At 38.1% G+C, this 20,543-nt stretch overlaps 1 protein-coding gene across 1 annotated transcript in view; it reads left to right on the top strand.

The window, feature by feature from the left end:
* Nucleotides 1–20,543, top strand: part of DTWD2 (DTW domain containing 2) — a 160,456-nt gene that overhangs the window by 25,387 nt on the left and 114,526 nt on the right. The window contains exon 2 of the mRNA XM_012505279.2: nt 15,349–15,439. Coding sequence (XP_012360733.1) covers nt 15,349–15,439 — 91 coding nt within the window. The remainder of the gene's footprint in view (nt 1–15,348; nt 15,440–20,543) is intronic.

The raw sequence follows: 20,543 nt of genomic DNA, 5'->3' as shown, positions 1-20,543 counted from the left end.
CCTCCCGAGTAGCTGGGACTACAGGCGCCCGCCACCACGCCCGGCTAATTTTTTGTATTTTTAGTAGAGACGGGATTTCACCGTGTTAGCCAGGATGGTCTCCATCTCCTGACCTCGTGATCCGCCCGCCTTGGCCTCCCAAAGTGCTGGGATTACAGGCGTGAGCCACTGCTCCCAGCTAGGGCAGGGTATTTTTCTCGGCAATGCGTGACTGCACCCAAACCGTAGCTGATATCTTTATGAGTTTCTCAAGATAAATACTGGTATATGCATAATGCCCAAGGCAAGTGAAAAACAAGGAATTAAGAGATACTTCTTCCTGGCATCTCTTTCAGCCACCAAATGACCACAACTTGGTGCCTTATATGAAGTATAATTTGGAACCAATCTCATCCTGCAGTCATATCTCATTAATGAGTAAACACATCTGAGATGTTTCATTCTGCAAATTTTTTTTTTTTTTTGAGATGGAGTCTTGCTCTGTTGCTCAGGCTGGAGTGTAGTGGTGCAACCTTGGCTCACTGCAACCACCGTAACTCCACCTCCCGAGTTCAAGTGATTCTCCTGCCTCAGCCTTCCAAGTAGCTGGAATTACAAGCGTGAGCCACCACGCCTGGCTAATTTTTGTATTTTTAATAGAGATGAGGTTTTACCATGTTGGCCAGGCTGGTCTTGAACACCTGACCTCAAGTGGTCCACACGCCTCGGCTTCCCAAAGTACTGGGATTACAGGTGTGAGCCACTGCACGTGGCCTGCGAATGCTTATTATTTGTCTTTTTTCACCAAGTTATGTACTGGGGGTATTAAAATGAATGAAAGTTGGTTATTACTGTAAGGAACTTTAAGGGAAGAAATACAGGTAAGCAAATAATTGTAATATCACATGAATAGTGTGATTTAGAAGTGCAGAGGTGGGAGGGACCCCTGCTTGGAACTTTACAGGGGAGGTGGTATTTAAACTACTCTTTAGTACCTGGCTTCTCTCTGTGCCATCACTCGGCAATGAATTTTTTCAGTCCTGTGCTAATTGAAGTAGTTTTCTAAACTCCATTTTGTCATCTGTTCAATTCCCTTTTAATGAAGTTCTTTATATTTTTAACATGTCTGTCTGCTCATTTTATTCCTTTCCTGGAGACCTTCAGTGCTTATATTTTAGGTAAAGAAAGGAGTTCAGAATCTTTTGTGTAACATCCAAGTCCTGCAGGTCAGTCCTCAGCCTGTCCACTCATCTCTTCCTCCTCCACACACCCCTTTCTCCAGCTACACTGAACTGCTCCCCCAAAACAGGTGCTTTTTAATGCTTGGCTCCATGCCTTTGTTCTGTTATTCTTTCTCTGTGAAAAGCTCCTTCCTCATCTGTGCTGTCTGCAATCATAATCTATTTCAAGGTCCAGCTGAAGTTCCATGTCTTGCATGAAACGATTTCTTATCCTTCTAGCTATCTCCCAAGTTTGAATAGTTTCTTCTAACTCCTCACTTTGTCTTTTTTCTCTATGATATTGTTAGCTTCCTGTGGGTCAGCCTCTTCATATTTCTTACGGTATCTTTAAGCACCTATCCTTAATTACTTTTAGCCATTTTATACTGAGGAATTTTATGAATATTTTGGCTTTGATCTTTTGCTTCTGGATCCTCTTTAGACCCTCAGGTTTGTTTATTTATCTCCAAATGTTTTAATTCTAGTGCTAGGTCTTCTGGGGTCTAGGACAGCTGGATAGAGCTATGTGTTAAGACTTTTCATTGAACATTAACTGCTTATATGGACTCAGTCAAATGTATTGATTAAAGGCATGCGTTTTGGAATCAGACAAAACCATGCTCTAGCCCCATCTCTGTTTTCTCTTGAAAAATTTGCTTAACCTCTCTAAGCCTTAGTTTCATCATCTTTAAGTTAGGCTAAAAATACTACCTCCTGCTGACAGGTTTTGTGAGAATTAAATAAAGTAGCATAGTGCCTAAAATGTAAAAGTGTGCAATAAGTGTTAAATTCTTTGTCTTTATCTGTCCCTTCTCTTCCTCTCCCTTCTCCTTTTCCTCCCCTCTTTTGTTTTTATTCCCTAATCCCACTTCCTTTTTCTTCTTCTTCTTCTTCTTCATCCCTTCTTCCTTTTTCTTCTACATGAAATATCATTACTGTTTATGAAATTAGTCTGTTTTGCTAATATCCAGCTTCTTTTAGGATTTTTTTTTAGAGTCAGAAGTTATGGGCAAATTAATAATTTTTCGTGTGTTAATGCGGCAGGTCACCATAAATAAATTGCCTCGTGATGGGAATTTTGTCATTCTGGTACTTTCAGTCGTACTCAATTCTTAGCTGTATATACGTGTTGCATTGATGAAAACCACTTTTTCAGGGGAAAGGCATCAAAATCAGTGGCTTATTTGTAGCACTATTGTATTCTCTTATATAGTAATGTAATACTAACCTAAATCTTAATATATTTTCTCTAATTTATAACAAAGAATTTTTTTTTTTTTTTTTGAGACGGAGTTTCGCTCTTATTGCCCAGGCTGGAGTGCAATGGCATGATGTCAGCTCACCACAATCTCTGCCTCCCAAGTTCAAGCAGTTCTCTTGCCTCAGCCTCCTGAGTAGCTGGGATTACAGGCATGCACCACCACGCCCGGCTAATTTTGTATTTTTAATAGAGATGGGGTTTCTCCATGTTGAAGCTGGTCTCGAACTCCTGACCTCAGGTGATCCGCCCTCCTTGGCCTCCCAAAGTGCTGGGATTACAGGCATGAGCCACCGTGCCCAGCAACAAAGATTTTAACTCTCAAAATCAGTGGCTTATTCGTAGCACTATTGTATTCTCTTATGTAGTAAGGTAACACTAACCTAAATCTTAATATATTTACTTTGTAGCAAAGAAAATTTTTAACTCTTTTTGTGCTTTTTTGAGAAAATGGACATTGATGTAAAATGAGGAAGTATGCCCCCCCCAATAAAGCAAGTATACAAAAATCTGTGTTTTAAAATATAGACAGTTTTAAGATAAGGAAAGGAGATGAGAGAATAAGCAAAATAGGTATGTTTCCTAATAACGTTGTCTTTTCATTCTATTCTATGCAGAATATCTCTACTTTAACCTTTGATTCCTGCTTATAAGGATGGATGTTCATGCAGCCAGTGAATAAGGAGCAGAGGATTCTGTTGCGTGAGGACCTGGAGGCTCAGTTTGAATAAATCATGTGGACATTCTTTATTTGTCCAATCATTATTTATTCAATATCTAGTACCCAGGAAAGGCACAGCTGGGATAATACAGAAATGATTAAGAAATTGTTTCCTTTAGAACATATAGTGAATTAATTATGAGAGAAAACATGTCTAAGTAATATTTAAGACAAACTATGGAAATATAAAATAATAATTTGCAGAGGAAAGAGTGATTAAATTAATTTCCTGTTAAGAAAGCTGTTTGCTATATTTTATATTTGTTTATATTTCTATAAAAAGAAAGGAAGTAAATAATAGGTTAACTGAACGTAAGATGATTATGATAAAATTCCTAGTCTTCATTGATCCATAACTGTCATCACAGTTTTAGTAGGGGCTTTTCTAGCTGCTGTATATATTCATCTCTCTAGACACGAGACGTTTGTTCTCTAGGCATCTGGCCTCTCTGAAGCTTTCTTAATTATAACACTCAATAAAACTTTTTTTTTAACTTTTATTTTAGTTTCAGGGGTACACGTGCAGGTTGGATCTATAGATGAATTGTGTGTCATGGAGGTTTTATGTACATATTATTTTGTCACCCAGGTAAGGAGCATAGTATCTACTAGGTAATTTTTTGATCCTCACCCTCTTCCCACCCTCCACCCTCAATTAGGCCTCAATGTCTATTGTTTCCTTCTTGGCATCCATGTGTACTCAATGTTTAGCTCCCACTTATAAGTGTGAATATGCAGTGTTTGGTTTTCTGTTCTTGCGTTAGTTCACTTAGGATAATGGTTTCCAGCTCCATGTTGCTGTAAAGGACATGATTTTGTTCTTTTTTATGGCTGCATAATATTCCATGGTGTATATGTACCACATATTCTTTATCCAGTCTACCACTGATGCTCATTTAGGTTGATTACATGTCTTTTCTTTGGTGAACAGGGCTGCAATGAACATATATGTGCATGGATCTTTATGGTAGAACAGTTTATATTCCTTTGGATATTATGGGATTGCTGGATGGAATGGTAATTCTGTTTTAAGTTCTTTGAGAAATTGCTGAACCGCTTTCCATAGTGTCTGAGCTAATTTACATTCCCACCAGCGGTATATAAGTATTCCCTTTTATCTGGAGCCTTGCCAGCATCTCTTGTTTTTTTGACATTTTAATAATAGCCATTCTTACTGGTGTGAGCTGGTATCTCATTGTGATTTTGATTTGCATTTCTCTGGTGATTAGTGATGTTGAGCATTTTTCCATATGCTTCTTTGCCTTGTATATGTCTTATTTTGAAAAATGTCTGTTTATGTCTTTTGCTCACGTTTTAATGGGTTTTTTTTGCTTGTAGATTTAAGTTTCTTACAGATTCTGAATATTAGACCTTTGTCAGATGCATAGTTTGCAAATATTTTCTCCCATTTTATGAGTTGTCTGTTTACTCTGTTGACTTATCTTTTGCTTTGCAGAAACTTTTTAGTTTAATTAGGTCCCATTTGTCAATTTTAATTTTTGTTGCAGTTGCTTTTAGCATCTTCATCATAAAATCTTTGCCAGTGCATACATCTACAGTGGTGTTTTCTAGTTTATCTTTCAGGATTTTTATAGTTTTAGGTTTTACATTGAAGTTTTTAATCCATCTTGAGTTGACTTTTGTATATGGTGTAAGGAAGAGGTCTAGTTTCAGTCTTCTACATACAGCTTGCTACTTATCCCAGCACCATTTATTGAATAGGGAATCCTTTCTCCATTGCTTGTTTTTGTCAGCTTTGTTGAAGATCAGAGGGTTGTAGGTATGTGGCTTTACTCTATTCTGTACCATTAATCTATATGTCTGTTTTTGTACCAGTACCATGCTGTTTTGGTTACTGTAGCATTATAGTATAGTTTGAAGTCTGGTAATGTGTTTGCTCCAGCTTTGTTCTTTTTGCTTAGAATTGCAATTGTTATTTAGGCTCTTTTTTGGTTCCATATGAGTTTTAGAATAGTTTTTTTTCTAATTCTGTGAAGAATGTCATTGGTAGTTTGATAGAAATAGGATTGAATCTGTATATTGCTTTGGGTAGTATGGTCATTTTAACAATGTTGACTCTTCCTATCAATGAACTTGGGATGCTTTTCCATTTGTTTGTGTCATCTCTGATTTCTTTGAGCAGTGCTTTGTAATTCTCGTTGTAGAGATTTTTTTTACCTCCTTGGTTAGCTATATTCCTAAGTATTTTTATTCTTTTTGTGTCTATTGCGAGTGGGATTGTGTTCTTGATTTGGCGCTCAGCGTGGACATTATTGGTGTATAGAAATGCTACTGATTTTTTTACGTTGATTTTGTATCCCGAAACTTTGCTGAGGTTGTTTATCAGATCTAGGAGCTTTTGGGCAGACTATGGGGTTTTCTAGGTAAAAAAGAATATTGTCTGCAAACAGAGATAGTTTGACTTTCTTTGTTCCTATTTGAATGTCTTTTATTTCCCTTGCCTGATTTCTCTGGCCAGGACTTCCAATAAAATGTTAAATAGGAGTGGTGAGAGTGAGCAGACTTGTCATGTTCCAGTTCTCAAGGGGAATGCTTTTGGCTTTTGCCCGTTCAGTATGATGTTGGCTGTGGGTTTGGCTTAGATGGCTCCTATTATTTTGAGGTAAGTTCCTTTAGTGCCTAGTTTGTTGAAGATTTTTAACATGAAGTGATGCTGGATTTTATTGAAAGCCTTTTCTGCATCTATTGATATGATCATGTGGTTTTTGTTTTTAGTTCTCTTTGTGTGATGAATCACATTTATTGATTTGCATGTATTGAACCATTCTTGCATCCTAAGGATAAAACCTACTTGATCAGATTGCGGTGAATTTGTTTTTGATGTGCTGCTGGATTCGGTTTGCTAATATTTTTTTGAGGATTTTTGCATTTATGTTCATCAAGGATATTGGCCTGTAGTTTCCATTCTAGGTTTTCTAGTTTATGTGCATGGAGGTGTTCATAATAGTCTTTTTTTTTTTTTGTCTTTCTGTGGGGTTGGTGTTAATGTTATCTTTGTCATTTCTGATTCTTTATTTGGATTTTCTTTTTTTCTTTATTGGTCTAGCCAGTGGTCTTTTTTTTGTTTTTTTGTTTTTGAGACGGAGTCTTGCTTTGTTGCCCAGGCTGGAGTGCAGTGGCGTGATCCCGGCTCACTGCAAACTCCGCCTCCCGGATTCATGCCATTCTCCTGCCTCAGCCTCTGGAGTAGCTGGGACTACAGGCGCCTGCCACCACGCCCGGCTAATTTTCTTTTTGTATTTTTAGTAGAGGTGGGGTTTCACTGTGTTAGCCAGGATGGTTTCGAGCTCCTGACCTCGTGATCTGCCCACCTTGGCCTCCCAAAGTGCTGGGACTAGAGGTGTGAGCCACCGTGCCTGGCCACCCGTGGTCTGTCTTATTTATTCTTTCAAATAACCAACTTCTGGTTTCATATGAAAACTTATATTAATTATAGATCTAGTAGGAACAAACATGTCTAGGTCAGTGATATAATTATTTTGATTACATACTGCAGTTGATTTAAAAAAATTAGGGTGCATTTTAATAGGTAGGCTTATTTTTCTCTAATTACACACACTTATTATATATTAGTATATGATGCACCTCATAAAACATACACAAAACTAGATATCAAAAAAGGAAGAAGTATTGGTGAGATAAAGTCTTTAAAAATGTTTTGGTCAGTAACGATAGTGTAATGGAGTCTCACTACTATTATTTATTATCTCAAAGCACAATATATATTTAGGGTGAGATTCCCTGTTAAGGATAGTAAGATGCAAGTCCACAATTCAAATAAACTTGATAATTTCTTCACTGCTCTAGGCATGCCCTCCGGGGCACAGGTCTCTGAAACTCTCATCTAAAGACGTTTATTCTTGGGAGTGTCTCTGAATCTATTCCTTTGTGGGAGGCTGCCCAATTCGCAAAAAGAAAAAAAAAAGTATATATATATATTTAAAACAGATATATATTATATACATCACTGTTGTAGTATAAGACAACTTCACACTGTGATTTAAAAATCACAACAGTGGCTGGGTGCAGTGGCTCACGCCTGTAATCCCAGCACTTTGTGAGGCTGAGGTAGGCGGATCACGAGGTCGGGAGTTCGAGACCATCTTTGCCAACATGGTGAAACTCCATCTCTACTAAAAATACAAAAATTAGCCAGGCATGGTGGCATGCCCCTGTAATCCCAGCTACTCGGGAGGCTGAGGCAGGAGAATTGCTTGTACCCGGGATACGGAGGTTGCAGTGAGCCGAGATCATGCCACTGCACCCCAGCCTGGGTGACAGAGCAAGACTATGTCCGAGAAAAAAAAAAAATCACAGCAGTATGTTTTTTTGAGTCTATCCTTCCTCCACTCCTAAAGCCAGTTATAAGAGAATCTAGTAAGGAAAACAGTTTTGCAGGGTATGGGAATATTATTGTTATTTGTACTTGAAGCAGTCAGACATGGAAGATGTTGCCTACTTCTATTTTGGAGGTGAAAATGTATTATAATGTTAATAATGTAAACCTGTTTCTACTTTTATTGGTTATGTTGAATATATAGTTTCAGAAATTTGACAATGACTTTATCTTACAGATCACTTTAGTTTCTTTAAAATGACAGCAGAGGGCACTATGGTATTTAGTTTTCCAAAGCTAGTTTTAAAATTGGAAAATTGTTGCCATTTTTATGTGTCATGCAGTGTATCTATTCAACTAGTTGAATGAAAAGCTATGAAACTTTTTGCTCTTTGGGTTTTCACTATGTTAGGAGTATAAAAATTTTGTTAAGTATTGGTAAATTTAAGGTAAACTATTTTTCTGGGTTCCACATTTGCTTTTGTTTAGTACTCTCTAAAAAGAGTACTTGTAAATCTGTTCACTAATCTTTAAAGTTTACTTATTTGAGATTACCTTGATTAAACTCAGTACTGTGAGAAAAAAGCTTTCAGTGAATATTATATAAGAAATTTAATTAAAGCTTTGAAAGATGGTTTATAGGTCCTAGCATCTCTAGTCATATGCCAAATATAATTTTATTAGCCCACAGGCTGTCAGAGATAGTATGCCCAGAGTGATACACATTACCTTTGTATTACAGCATTTGTTTAGGAAGCAAGTCAGTCGTAGTCTGACAGGAAGCCCATGTATTTATTTTTACGTCATTAATGAGAGAAGAAGAAAAAGCTTATTTCACAGAATTTCCTTGGGGAAATGATTTGAAGGTTTCATTTGTATTTTAAGAATGTAATTAACATTAATTGGGTTGTATAGGTTTTAAAAAAGATAAACCCCCATGAGTGGAAAAATACATTGTAAATACATTATAAATATAGAAAAGGGAAAAATCTCAGCACCTATTTTGGTCAGTCTGTTATAAATTAGCTCAAAATAATAGCTAGAATGTTTGCCTGTAATGCAGTAGTTATTCCCCAGAACTCTCTTGTTGCCTTATTGTTACCAGTTTTGTAAGGGAGGAAATTGAAAATCTGTGACATGCCCAAAGTCACATAGCAAGACAATAACATTGGTAGTGACATTATAATAGTTATTCCCCAAACCCATACCCAGTTGACCAGTTTATATTTCTTTAGATATTAGTTTTTATTCCTCATATCTATATAAATTCTAGAAGTAGCTTGATTTTAAAAAAAAGAATAATTATTTACATATAATCAGTTTTGATATATAGTTTTGTGATATTTTTTGCCTGTCAAGTATAATAGTTCATAGGAAGCAAGGAACTTTTTTTTTTTTTAAGAGATGGAGGTGTTGCTGTGTTGTCCAGGCTGGAGCATAGTGGCTATTCGCTGGGTGTACTTCTACAGCCTCAAAGTGGGCTGAAGTGATCCTCCTGCCTTAGCCTCCTGAGTAGCTGCACCCTACTATGCCTGGAGAAGCAAGGAACTTTTAAAATATTATTTCTGGCACAGTGAGAACAAATAAGCTCCATGAGGGCAGGAATCTTTGTTCATTTTGTTGTCTCAAGTGCCTAATATCTGGCACTTAGGTATGCAGTAAATATTTGAATAAAAATTTGTTGAATTTATAAATTATTCAATTCATTATTAATTTAAATATTTAAGCCTTCTAGAGAGATTTTAGAATGAGGAGAACAGTTACTCTGCACTTACCCACTAGTTTAGGAAGAGGTGGTTTAACAGTTAGTCAGCTAATCACCATTACCATGCATGCAGAGCATTGTTGGGGAGGAAAGATTGATAGTAAGGTAATAAGCAGAAATGCGTCTTATGAAGTAACTTGCTAAATATAAAGCTAGTTGAAATGTTTTAAAGAACTACAGTTTTATTAGTTTGAAGTAATTGTAATTAAAATTAGGTTAATAAAGAGAATATGCTTTAAAGTAAACAGATAATGATGTTTTGTGAGCATATAAAATCATGAGTTAAAGCAATTAGTTTTAGGTTACATCACGCTTATAGTGTTTACACATAAATTGTTTAGCTATTTTTTTAGTAACTGTTTTTTTCAGTAAATATTTTTGCCTTTTATGTGCGATCACTTATCAAAATGATCACAAAGTATAATAAAGGAAGACCTGACACTCTGAATTTCATTTGTAATACAAATGAATTACTTAAGTACCAGAGAGGGCATAAAGGAGAAATCAAACTTTGATATATAAAAGAAAATGAACGAATGGGATAGAAAATTGTATAGGAGGAGAAAAGCATTCCAAGGTTTAGAGAAGACGGAACGTAAAGATATTTCCTCAGGCTGGGCACGGTGGCTCACGCCTGTAACTTCAGCACTTTGGGAGGGTGAAGCGGGTGGATCACTTGAGGCCAGGAATTTGAGAAACTTCACCTCTACAAAAAAAATCCAAAAATACATTAATTATTCAAATACAAAAATTAGCCAGGTGTGGTGGTGCACACCTGTAACCTCAGCTACTCACGTGGCTGAGGCATGAGAATTACTTGAACCGGGAGGCAGAGGTTGCAGTGAGCTGAGATCATGCCACTGCACTCCAGCCTGGGTGACAGAGTGACACTTGTCTGAAAAAAAAAATTCCTTTATGTATTCAGCAATGTCTATTGAGTGCCTACTATGCCAGGTGCTGGGGATATAGCAGTGAAAAAGGTAGGCTAAGTCTTTGCCTCCCTGTAGCTTATATTTTAGAGAAGGAAACCCACATTCACCTAACATAATGTCAAATAGTAGTAAAATGCTGTGAAGAAAAATCAGTCAGAATAAGGGGATAGAGAGCGATAGTGAGAGAAAAGGTGGATCATTTGATTGATTGATTGGTTGATTGCCAGGGTCTTTCTCTCTCTGTTGCCCAGGCTGGAGTACAGTGGTGTGATCATAGCTGACTGCATCCTCAAACACCTGGGTTTGAGCATTCTTCCTGCTTCAGCTTCCCCAGTAGCTGGGACTACAGGTGTGCACCACTGTGTCTGGCTAATCTTTAAGTTTTTAGTAGAGATGAGGTCTTGCTATGTTTCCCAGGCTGATCTCGAATTCCTGTGCTCAAGTGATCCTTTCTCCTCAGCCTCCCCAAATTCTGAGATTATAGGCATGAGCCACCATGCCTCGCCTTGGATTATTTTAGAATGGGGCATTGGAGCAAAGACCTGGTCTAAGTGAATCTTTAAGCTCTGCAGATATCTGGGATAAGATACCAGGCAGAGCACCAGTTGCTAGACATTCAGGTGCATAAGACTACTTTAGGTCACACCTAATACCAGAAAGATATAGGCCAGGAGACACAAACTTGCATTTGTGGCATTGTAGAGCAACCTCAGATGACCTTTTTCCGCTGGCGTCCTTGTGGCAGTCTGGCATAGCAGTCCAGCTCAGGTGGAAGGTGGTATGTTCCACACTAGGCAGATATGGTAGCCTAATAACTTTATGCCCTTAGGAGCCAACATCTTTTGTAACAACTCTCTAGCAAGTTTCTAGGGTTCCAATTTAGGGAAGCCCAAAGTATGGTGTCCCCATAGGGTCTTTGTAGGTCCTAGTCCATATGCAATCAATCTATCAGTCAGTTGTCATTTAAATCACATACAGTGTTGCTTAGCAATATAGTTATCATGTTGCCAGGGTAACAGAGCTCGTTAATTAAGGGAAGGTCAAATTTTCATGCAGGGGGAAGGGTTTTAGGTAAGCCATTTTGTCCATAGCTTTGTTGTTTATTATTCTTTGATTACTACTTCTCACAAAAGTTCATCAAGCTTTGCCAACCTTCAGATGTAGACAGGAATGGGTAAGTGGGCAGGATGTAGATATAAATGAATTCAAGTCACTTGAAAAATAAAACCCACTGGGGCGGACACCTCTAGAGCCTTGCACATCAAACTGTGGTCTTTACATTCTTCACCCTCTCACTACTTACCCACCAGCAGCATCATCACCACCTAGGAATTTGTTAGAAATGCACATTCTCAGGCTTACTGAATCAAAAGTTCTGAGGGCGGTGGCTCAGCTGTCTAGTTTAATGAGTCATCTAGGTGATTCTGATAACAGCAGAAGTTTGGGAATCACTGTACTAGGGGATACAAAAATTAAATGAAAACCCTGCTCTTAGAGGGTTCATCATCTAGAAGTCAGAGGAAGATGTGAAAACAAAATTTTGTCATATGTGGTCAAGTGTTTAAATGGAAGTATTAATAGGAATCTAAAGGAAATACATATGTCTGAAATAAAAGAAAGTGAATTCAGCCCTGGGAGTAACAGAGACGTGCAAACAAGATGAGAGGCGTTGTCTTGGAGCATAAACAATGTAGTCCTGGTTAGATACTGTACTTAAAATAATATTGTAAATATTGCAGATTTATGGGTTAAAGACTTTGGTGTTGTGAGCTAAGAATCTAACCTGTTCCAGACAACCAACTTTTAAATAGACTTTTGGAGTAGAGTTTCTAAATGTTCTTAAAGGTTCCTGTCAGGCCTTTGAGCCCAGGCCTGCACATATACATCCAGATGGCCTGAAGCAAGTGAAGAGTCACACAACAAGTGAAAATGGCGCCTGCCTGCCAGAGAACAACCCCTTTGTCTGTAATTTTCCACTACCTACCCAACTCCTATACAACGGCCCCACCCCTATCTCCCTTCGCTGACTCTTTTTGGACTCAGCCCGCCTGCACCCAGGTGATTAAAAAGCTTTATTACTCACACAAAGCCTCTTTGGTGGTCTCTTCACACGGACGCGCGTGACATTTGGTGTCGAAACATTTGGTGCCGTGACTCGGATTGGGGGACCTCCCTTGAGAGATCAGTCCCCTGTTCTCCTGCTCTTTGCTCCGTGAGAAGGATCCATCTACGACCTCTGGTCCTCAGACCAACCAGCCCAAGGAACATCTCACCAATTTTAAATCGGGTAAGCGGCCTCTTTTTACTTTCTTCTCTGTCCTCTCTCACTATCCCTCAACCCCTTTCTCCTTTCAATTTCTGCGCCACCTTTTAATCTCTCCCTTCCCTTAATTTCAGTTCCTTTCTTTTTCTGGTAGAGACAGAGGAGATGCGTTTTATCTGTGAACCTAAAACTCCGGTGCCAGCCACAGACTTGGGAAGACAGCCTTCCCTTGGTGTTTAATCACTGCGGGGACGCCTGCCTGATTATTCACCCGCATTTCAGAGGTGTCTGATCACCATAGGGACTCTTGCCTTGATCCTTCACGTTGGTGGCAAGCAGCACTTACCCGAGGCGGGGCAAGTACCCTCCCACTCCTTCTCTCCATGTCTCTACCCTCTCTTTTCTCTGGGCTTGCTTCCTTCACTATGGGCAATCTTCCACCCTCCATTCCTCCTCCTTCTCTCTTAGCCTGTGTTCTCAAAAACTTAAAACCTCTTCAACTCACACCTGATCTAAAATCTAAATGCCTTATTTTCTTATGCAACACCACTTGACCCCAACACAAACTCGACAATGTTTCCAAGTAGCCGGAAAATGGCACTTTTGATTTCTCCATCCTACAAGATCTAGATGATTCTTCTCGTAAAATGGGCAAATGGTCTGAGGTGGCTGACGTCGAGGCATTCTTTTTCACATCAGTCCCTTCGTAATCTCTGCTCCCAGTGCCGCTCGTCCCAAATCTTTCTTCTTTCTCTCCTGCCTGTTCCTTCAGTCTCCACCCCAAGCTCTGAGTCCTTTGAATCCTCCTTTTCTACAGACCTATATGACCTCTCCCCTCCTCCCCAGGCTGCCCCTCGCCAGGCCGAGCCTGGTCCCAATTCTTCCTCGGCCTCTGCTCCTCCACCCTATAATCCTTCTATCACCTCCACTCCTCACACCCAGTCCGGCTTGCAGTTTCATTCTGTGACTAGCCCTCCCCCACCTGCCCAATAATTTCCTCTTAAAGAGGTGTCTAGAGCTAAAGGCATAGTCAAGGTTAATGCTCCTTTTTCGTTATCCACCCTCTCACAAATCAGTTAGTGTTTAGGCTTTTTTTCATCAAGTATGAAAACCCAGCCCAGTCCATGGCTTGTCATTGCACCGTGTTCCATCAATTGGTGTCTGTCCCTCTTTTGTGTTTACTCTTGTGACCACAGAAAGACATTCCATCTCAAAAATCTCTTCATATTCCTGAGAGGAAATCCAGTGTGGGGCAGAACAATCATAGCAAATCATCTCGGAAGTCACTGGAAATCAGGTGTATTGATTTTCCTTGGGTTAAACTTCCATTCCAGGTTCAGTGGGGTTGGAAAGAGGAGGTGGCATCATGTATAATATGATTTTACTTCTGCCTAAGGTATCTAGACAATCTCTTCATCCAGAGCATAGATTTGGCAGTTTCTTGCAGAATGAGAGGGTGTGTTTAACAGGTGTTTCAGCCAATTTACCCACACTGTATGGTTTATTAATAAGCATTTCTTAATCTCAGTCTAAAATTCCACGTAAGTAAAATTGAGGAAAGAGTTAACAGTGATCAGCTTGTATGTATGGTATTGGAAATTCCCTTTAATATAACATTTATTTGTATACTATTGTAATGGCATATAACATCTTTCTGTGAATGTTTGTGAAAAATTTACTCCCATATCTGGGATCTGGCCACTTAATGAATTTCTTTCCTTTTTTTTTTTTTTTTCTGAGATGGAGTCTTGCTCTGTCGCCCAGGCTGGAATGCAGTGGCACAATCCTGGCTCACTGCACCCTCTGTCTCCAGGGTTCAAGCAACTCTCCTACCTCAACCTCCCTAGTAGCTGGGATTACAGGCACCCACCACCATGCCCAGCTAATTTTTGCATTTTTATTAGAGTTGGGGTTTTACCACATTGGCCAGGCTGGTGTTGAACTCTTGACCTCAGGTGATCTTCCCACCTCAGCCTCCCAAAGTGCTGGGATTACAGGCATGAGCCACTGTGCCCAGTCATGAATTTCATATTATAAATACACATACCAAATATAGTATTTAATGGTAAAATATAAATGTTTATTCATACAATACCTTTGGAAGAACATAAAAAACCTGTCATTGGTTGCCCCTAAAGGAAGAGAATACTGTAGGCTGGAGGACAGAGATAGGAGGTATACCCTTTAATTCTATTTGAACTTTATATTGTGTGTAAGAGTTACCTAAGCAGTAGTAAAGCACTAAAATGTAAGTAAAATAAAAATGACAAATAGTAAGAAAAGGTAAGTTAAATGGAAAAGACAAATACTCTTCTAGTATAATTCTAGCCAAATATAATTTGGTGGCATCTATTTGAGTTTCTTCTCACAATTGGTAAGCTCTCTGTATTGATTGATGGCTAAGTTTGATTAGTATTTTTCTCTAGTTGGTAATTATATTCTAATATTTTATCATCTTATTGTTTACTCAACTTAAAGTGATATAGAAGAGTTGCCAGGTTTCTCTTTGATATGAGATCTCTTTTTGATTTGGAATGCAAATCAGAAGTGTCATTTTTTGAATAAAGGGACCAGATAACTTATAGGTATTCTTTCTCTAATTATAACTAAAATAAGATTTTTGTTTTGAGGTACTTAATCTATATAAGTGGTAAAGAATTTACTTGAATTTCTCCAAATTCTCATGTCTAAAGTCTGATTGATTAAATTCATTCTTGGTATTTCATTTTGAAAAGAATGCAGCTTTAGCAAACCTCTTTGGATAAATGCAGTGGGATTAAGGTCATTTTAAAAAATTGTTATATCATTGTATTTTTAAAACTTACCAGTTTTATTTTTCTTTTTACCCTTTAGCCGGCCTCAGAAAGTGTGTTTGTGTCCGTTTCTCCCAGCACACCCTCTTCATATCTCTACCCACTTGTACATAATTCAGCATCCAGCAGAGGTAAGATTTTGTAAAATACAGGATTTCAAATAGAATATGAGTCCACAAGAGGAAACAGAAAGATAAACATACTTATCCTTACCAGCACTTTAGCATTTCTGAAAAGAAATTGATGATAAATGCTTTCTCTTTTGGAAAAAATAGTTTCTTTTTAATTTCATCTGATAGTATAGAGTCATATGCTCTAGAGAGAGATAACATTTCACAAAATCTATGTTATTGAATAGTGTAGAAATTTAAAACTCCAACAATTTTGTATGAAGAAAAAGTGAGATTTTGTGAATAAAGAGCTAAGAAAATCATTGCTTTTTAAATTTTGGTCATAGCTTATGTTCCTTGATGTCTTTTCTTGCTCCAGTAGAAGTAACTTTGGCGTTTTACTCTTACAAAGTGAATGTGTAAATAAATTTTTGGTTTATTTTAGATGAATAGAGGAAACATGTATATTTTATAATGCATGTTATATGTAAAGATTTTAAAATTAACGCTCTCTTGTACAGGTAAAATACATATGTGCCAGTGTGTGTATGTGTTTGTAACTCTTGATTAGCTGCATAATGAAGAAGGGAGGAAGTTATAATTAGTACAAAACTACTCAATGCATACTATGAGATGTATTTACTGTAAACTGCAGTTAAAACTCTTTCAGTATTTAGGAACTGAGGACATCATAGACACAGTCAAGCTTTCTAAGAAGAAATAATTATTTTTTAAATTTCTCAAGTCTGGATCACTTGAAGACTTTAACAGAGGTATAAAAGAAATTAATCTTTTCTGTCTTCAAATGATTAAACACTTATTTATTTATTTATGTAATTTTTGAGACAGAGTCTCCCTCTGTCACCCAGGCTGGAGTACAGTGGTACAATCTCAGCTCACTGCAATCTCTGCCTCCCAGGTACAAACAATTCTCATGCCTCAGCCTTGAAACATTTTTTCTTTTATTGCAAATTGTTAACTACTCCATTTGGCAGACAACCTTTTTCTCAGCCTTTTTTTTTTTTTTTTTTTTTTTTGAAACAGAGTCTTGCTGTGTCACCCAGGCTGGAGTGCAGTGGCGCAATCTCAGCTCACTGCAAGCTCCACCTTCCAGGTTCATGCCATTCTCCTGCCTTGGCCTCCCAAGTAGCTGGGACTACAGGTGCCCACCACAATGCCCGGCTAATTTTTTGTATTTTTAGTAGAGACGGGGTTTCACCGTGTTAGCCACGATGGTCTCGATCTCCTGACCTCATGATCCGCCTGCCTAAGCCTCCCAAAGTGCTGGGATTACAGGCTTGAGCCACCGCACCCAGCCTAACCTTTTTCTCAGTCTTAATAGCATGATGCTTTTGTCAGGATTATGGCAATTTGGTCACTAGCACTATTTTACTTCAGTTAAACTTAAAACATTGTACAGCTCAAATTTATGTAAAATGATAGCTTGCCGGCCACAGCAATTTTGGTTTAAACCAGACTTTTGAGGCTGGGAGCGGTGGCTCATGCCTATAATTCCAGCACTTTGGGAGGCTGAAGAAGGAGGATAACTTGAGCCCACAAGTTTGCGACCAGCCTGGGCAACATAGCGAGACTCCATCTCTATAAACAAATAAAAAAATTAGCCAAGTGTGGTGGCGCATGCCTATAGGCCTAGCTACTTGGGAGGCTGAGGTGGGAGGATCCCTTCTGCCCAGGAGTTTTAGGCTGCAATGAGCTATGATTGTGACATTGCACTCCAGCCTGGGCTACACAGCAAGACCCTATCTTAAAAAAACAAAACAAAACCCCAAACCACTTGACATTTGATGGCAAATACTGCGTTCGTTTTGCAGTATACACAGTATGATGCCTTTTCATTATTGTGTGGTTCCAGATATAAGATAGCTTTTTTAATGTGGGTGTTTTCATTGATTTGTGGCAATATTCATGTTTTCTTTCTATTTTTTGTAGAGAGGGGGTCTCACTATGTTGCCCAGGCTGGTCTTGAATTCATGGCCTCGAGTGATCCTCCTGCCTCAGCCTCCGACAGTGCTAGGATTGCGGGCACGAGCCATCATGCTTGGCCTTTTTTTTTAACGTTTTCATATATCTTATTTTTAATTTATTTTTGACCATTATTAATCCATGGTTTAGATGATTCATTCATCATTATGTGTGCTACAGATGTATTTTATGCATGTACGAATGCATCGATACAGTTTTTCCTTCTCAGCAAAGGAATTTTCTATTATTATTATTTTCTGTTTTTAAGAACGGGGTCTCGCTATATTGCCCAGGCAGGTCTCAAACCCATGGCTCAAGTTATCCTCCAACCTCTGCCTCCCTAAGAGCTGGGACTATAGGTGTGAACCACTGTGCCCAGCCATTCTCAGCAAAGGAATTTTCCAGTTTTCATCTAACTTATTAATGCTTGGCTGCCTGCGCTTAACTTCAGCACACTATTTCCAATAAAAGGATTTGCTAACCTACAGAATGGGAGAAAATTTCTGCAATCTACTCATCTGACAAAGGGCTAATATCCAGAATATACAAAGAACTCAAACAAATTTACAAGAAAAAACAAACAACCCCATCAAAAAGTGTGTGAAGGATATGAACAGACACTTCTCAAATGAAGACATTTATGCAGCCAACAGACACATGAAAAAATGCTCATCATCACTGGCCATCAGAGAAATGCAAATCAAAACCACAATGAGGTATCGTCTCACACCAGTTAGAATGGCAATCATTAAAAAGTCAGGAAACAGGTGCTGGAGAGGATGTGGAGAAATAGGAACACTTTTACACTGTTGGTGGGACTGTAAACTAGTTCAACCATTGTGGAAGTCAGTGTGGCGATTCCTCTGGGATCTAGAACTAGAAATACCATTTGACCCAGCCATCCCATTACTGGGTATATACCCAAAGGAATATAAATCATGCTGCTATAAAGACACATGCACACGTATGTTTATTGCAGCACTAATCACAATAGCAGAGACTCGGAACCAACCCAAATGTCCATCAGTGATAGAATGGATTAAGAAAATGTGGCACATATACACCATGGAATACTATGCAGCCATAAAAAATGATGAGTTCATGTCCTTTGAATGATGGAAACCATCATTCTCAGCAAACTATCACAAGGACAAAAAGCCAAACACCGCATGTCCTCACTCATAGGTGGGAATTGAACAATGAGAACACTTGGACACAGGAAGGGGAACATCACACACTGGGGCCTGTTGTGGGGTGGGGGATGTGGGGAGGGATAGCATTAGGAGATATACCTAATGTAAATGACGAGTTAATGGGTGCAGGAAATCAACATGGCACATGGATACATATGTAACAAACCTGCATGTTGTGCACATGTACCCTAGAACTTAAAGTATAATAATAAAAAAATATAATAAAAAAAGAAAAAAGGATTTGCTAGTTTTTTGACTGTCCCATAAAAATGTTATTAAAAACCATTTAGATAGGCTCTAGGAGGGGGCTTTGGGAAAAGAAGACTTGGTGGAGTAGATGATATGGAGGTGATATGATGGAGCATTTCAAAGAGTAAGTATGCATATATGTAAAATTACTTAAGGATAAAAATAGAAAAGCTATCTCAAAAATAACAAAAAGCTTTACAAGAAAATAATCTTGTGTTAAACGATTTGGCCTTTGTGAACAATGTATATTTAGTCGTGAAGATGCAAACTCTGTTTATTGACTTAACTAATAATATTAGATGTGAGAAGAAGGAGTGGTGTTAGAAAGCTAAATACTCATTTGTTATGAGAGGCAGTACTTAAGGGCTCTGGAGCTAGAGTGCCTGAGTTCAAATTCTTAATAGTTCTATAAACTCTGGAACTTTGGGCAAGTTAATTAACATCTCTGTGTTTCAGTTTCCTCATTAGTAAAATGGATATGACAAAAGATATATTTCTCTCTCTCTGTGTATTGTACTTAGAATTGTGTGCCTTAATATTAGCTGTTACGATGATGATAATTGGTAGTTTTTGGATAATATCTAAAATTGATAAATCAAGAAATAGAAAAACAACATATATTATATGGTTATATGGAGATAACTACCGGAAGAAATAGCCAAAAGAGTTAAAGTGATTGCCTCCAGGACGTGGTACTGGGGAGTACATCTGGAAACAACTGTGGCATTTTAGATCTTTTGGCACTATTTAATTTGACATATATACATGTGTTACTTTGATAAAGGTTTAGAAAGTGATTAAGTTTGTGTCACAGTCTCATGGTGATGATAAAGAGAGAACATTATATCAAACATTGGAAAATGTCCTAAAACCACCTAAGGCAGAGTAACTAATCACTTGGTTCCATGGGATTCAAGGTAGAATTCTCGTGGCAACAAGAAAGATGGTTTCTAGTGTTGGAAGCTAGGACATTGAAGAAACCACTGACGACAGTCAACTTAATGGCATTTTCAGAAATGGCCACCAGATTTCTCCACTCTAAAGTTATTGTTTTTGTTCTCTTTCCGTACTCTATATTCTTTGGAAGCAAGGCCATAAATCCAGCCCACACTCAAGTGGGAGGAAGAGATTAAGTTCCACCTTCAGGAGGGGGTGTATTTACATTTATTATTTGGAATTCTTTTGTAAGGAAGATTTGTTTCTTCTCCCCCATTTATTTATTAAGTCATTTATTTATATCATTCTGGACTCTAATTTGTACTTTGGGTTATAACCCAGTACTGTGTTATTTATTTTGTTGCTCAGATTGTTCAATTTTAGCCTTTGGGAGCTCTTTAAGATTGGCTTCTGTGTCCCTTTGACATACCCCATTGTTTTGTTTTCTTTTTTTAAAAAAAGTTTTAATTTAAGTAAAGAGGCTATGCTGGGAAGAACCCATTGTTTTGTTTTCTGAGCACTTCCTTGCTTTTTGGGCATAAAGATCTATGCAATTATCTTCAAGCTGACATAGTGCAAAATGTAATTACTTGTGAAATGAAAAACTTGTCAGAATAAATGATTCAATTTAAGCACAAGTTTACATTTTAATAATCTTAATCATTATATATATTAATGTAATCTTCTTTGATCAGTAAATCTGTAAACATACCCAAATAGAATAAAAATTTATGCTTGTGTTATGGTTAATACTGATAAGTCAG

This window comes from Nomascus leucogenys, chromosome 2 (genome assembly GCF_006542625.1).
Source record: "Nomascus leucogenys isolate Asia chromosome 2, Asia_NLE_v1, whole genome shotgun sequence".
NCBI classification, from domain to species: domain Eukaryota; kingdom Metazoa; phylum Chordata; class Mammalia; order Primates; family Hylobatidae; genus Nomascus; species Nomascus leucogenys.
The sequence above is the reverse complement of the archived record's forward strand: the minus strand, read 5'-3'. Positions and strand labels throughout refer to the sequence as shown.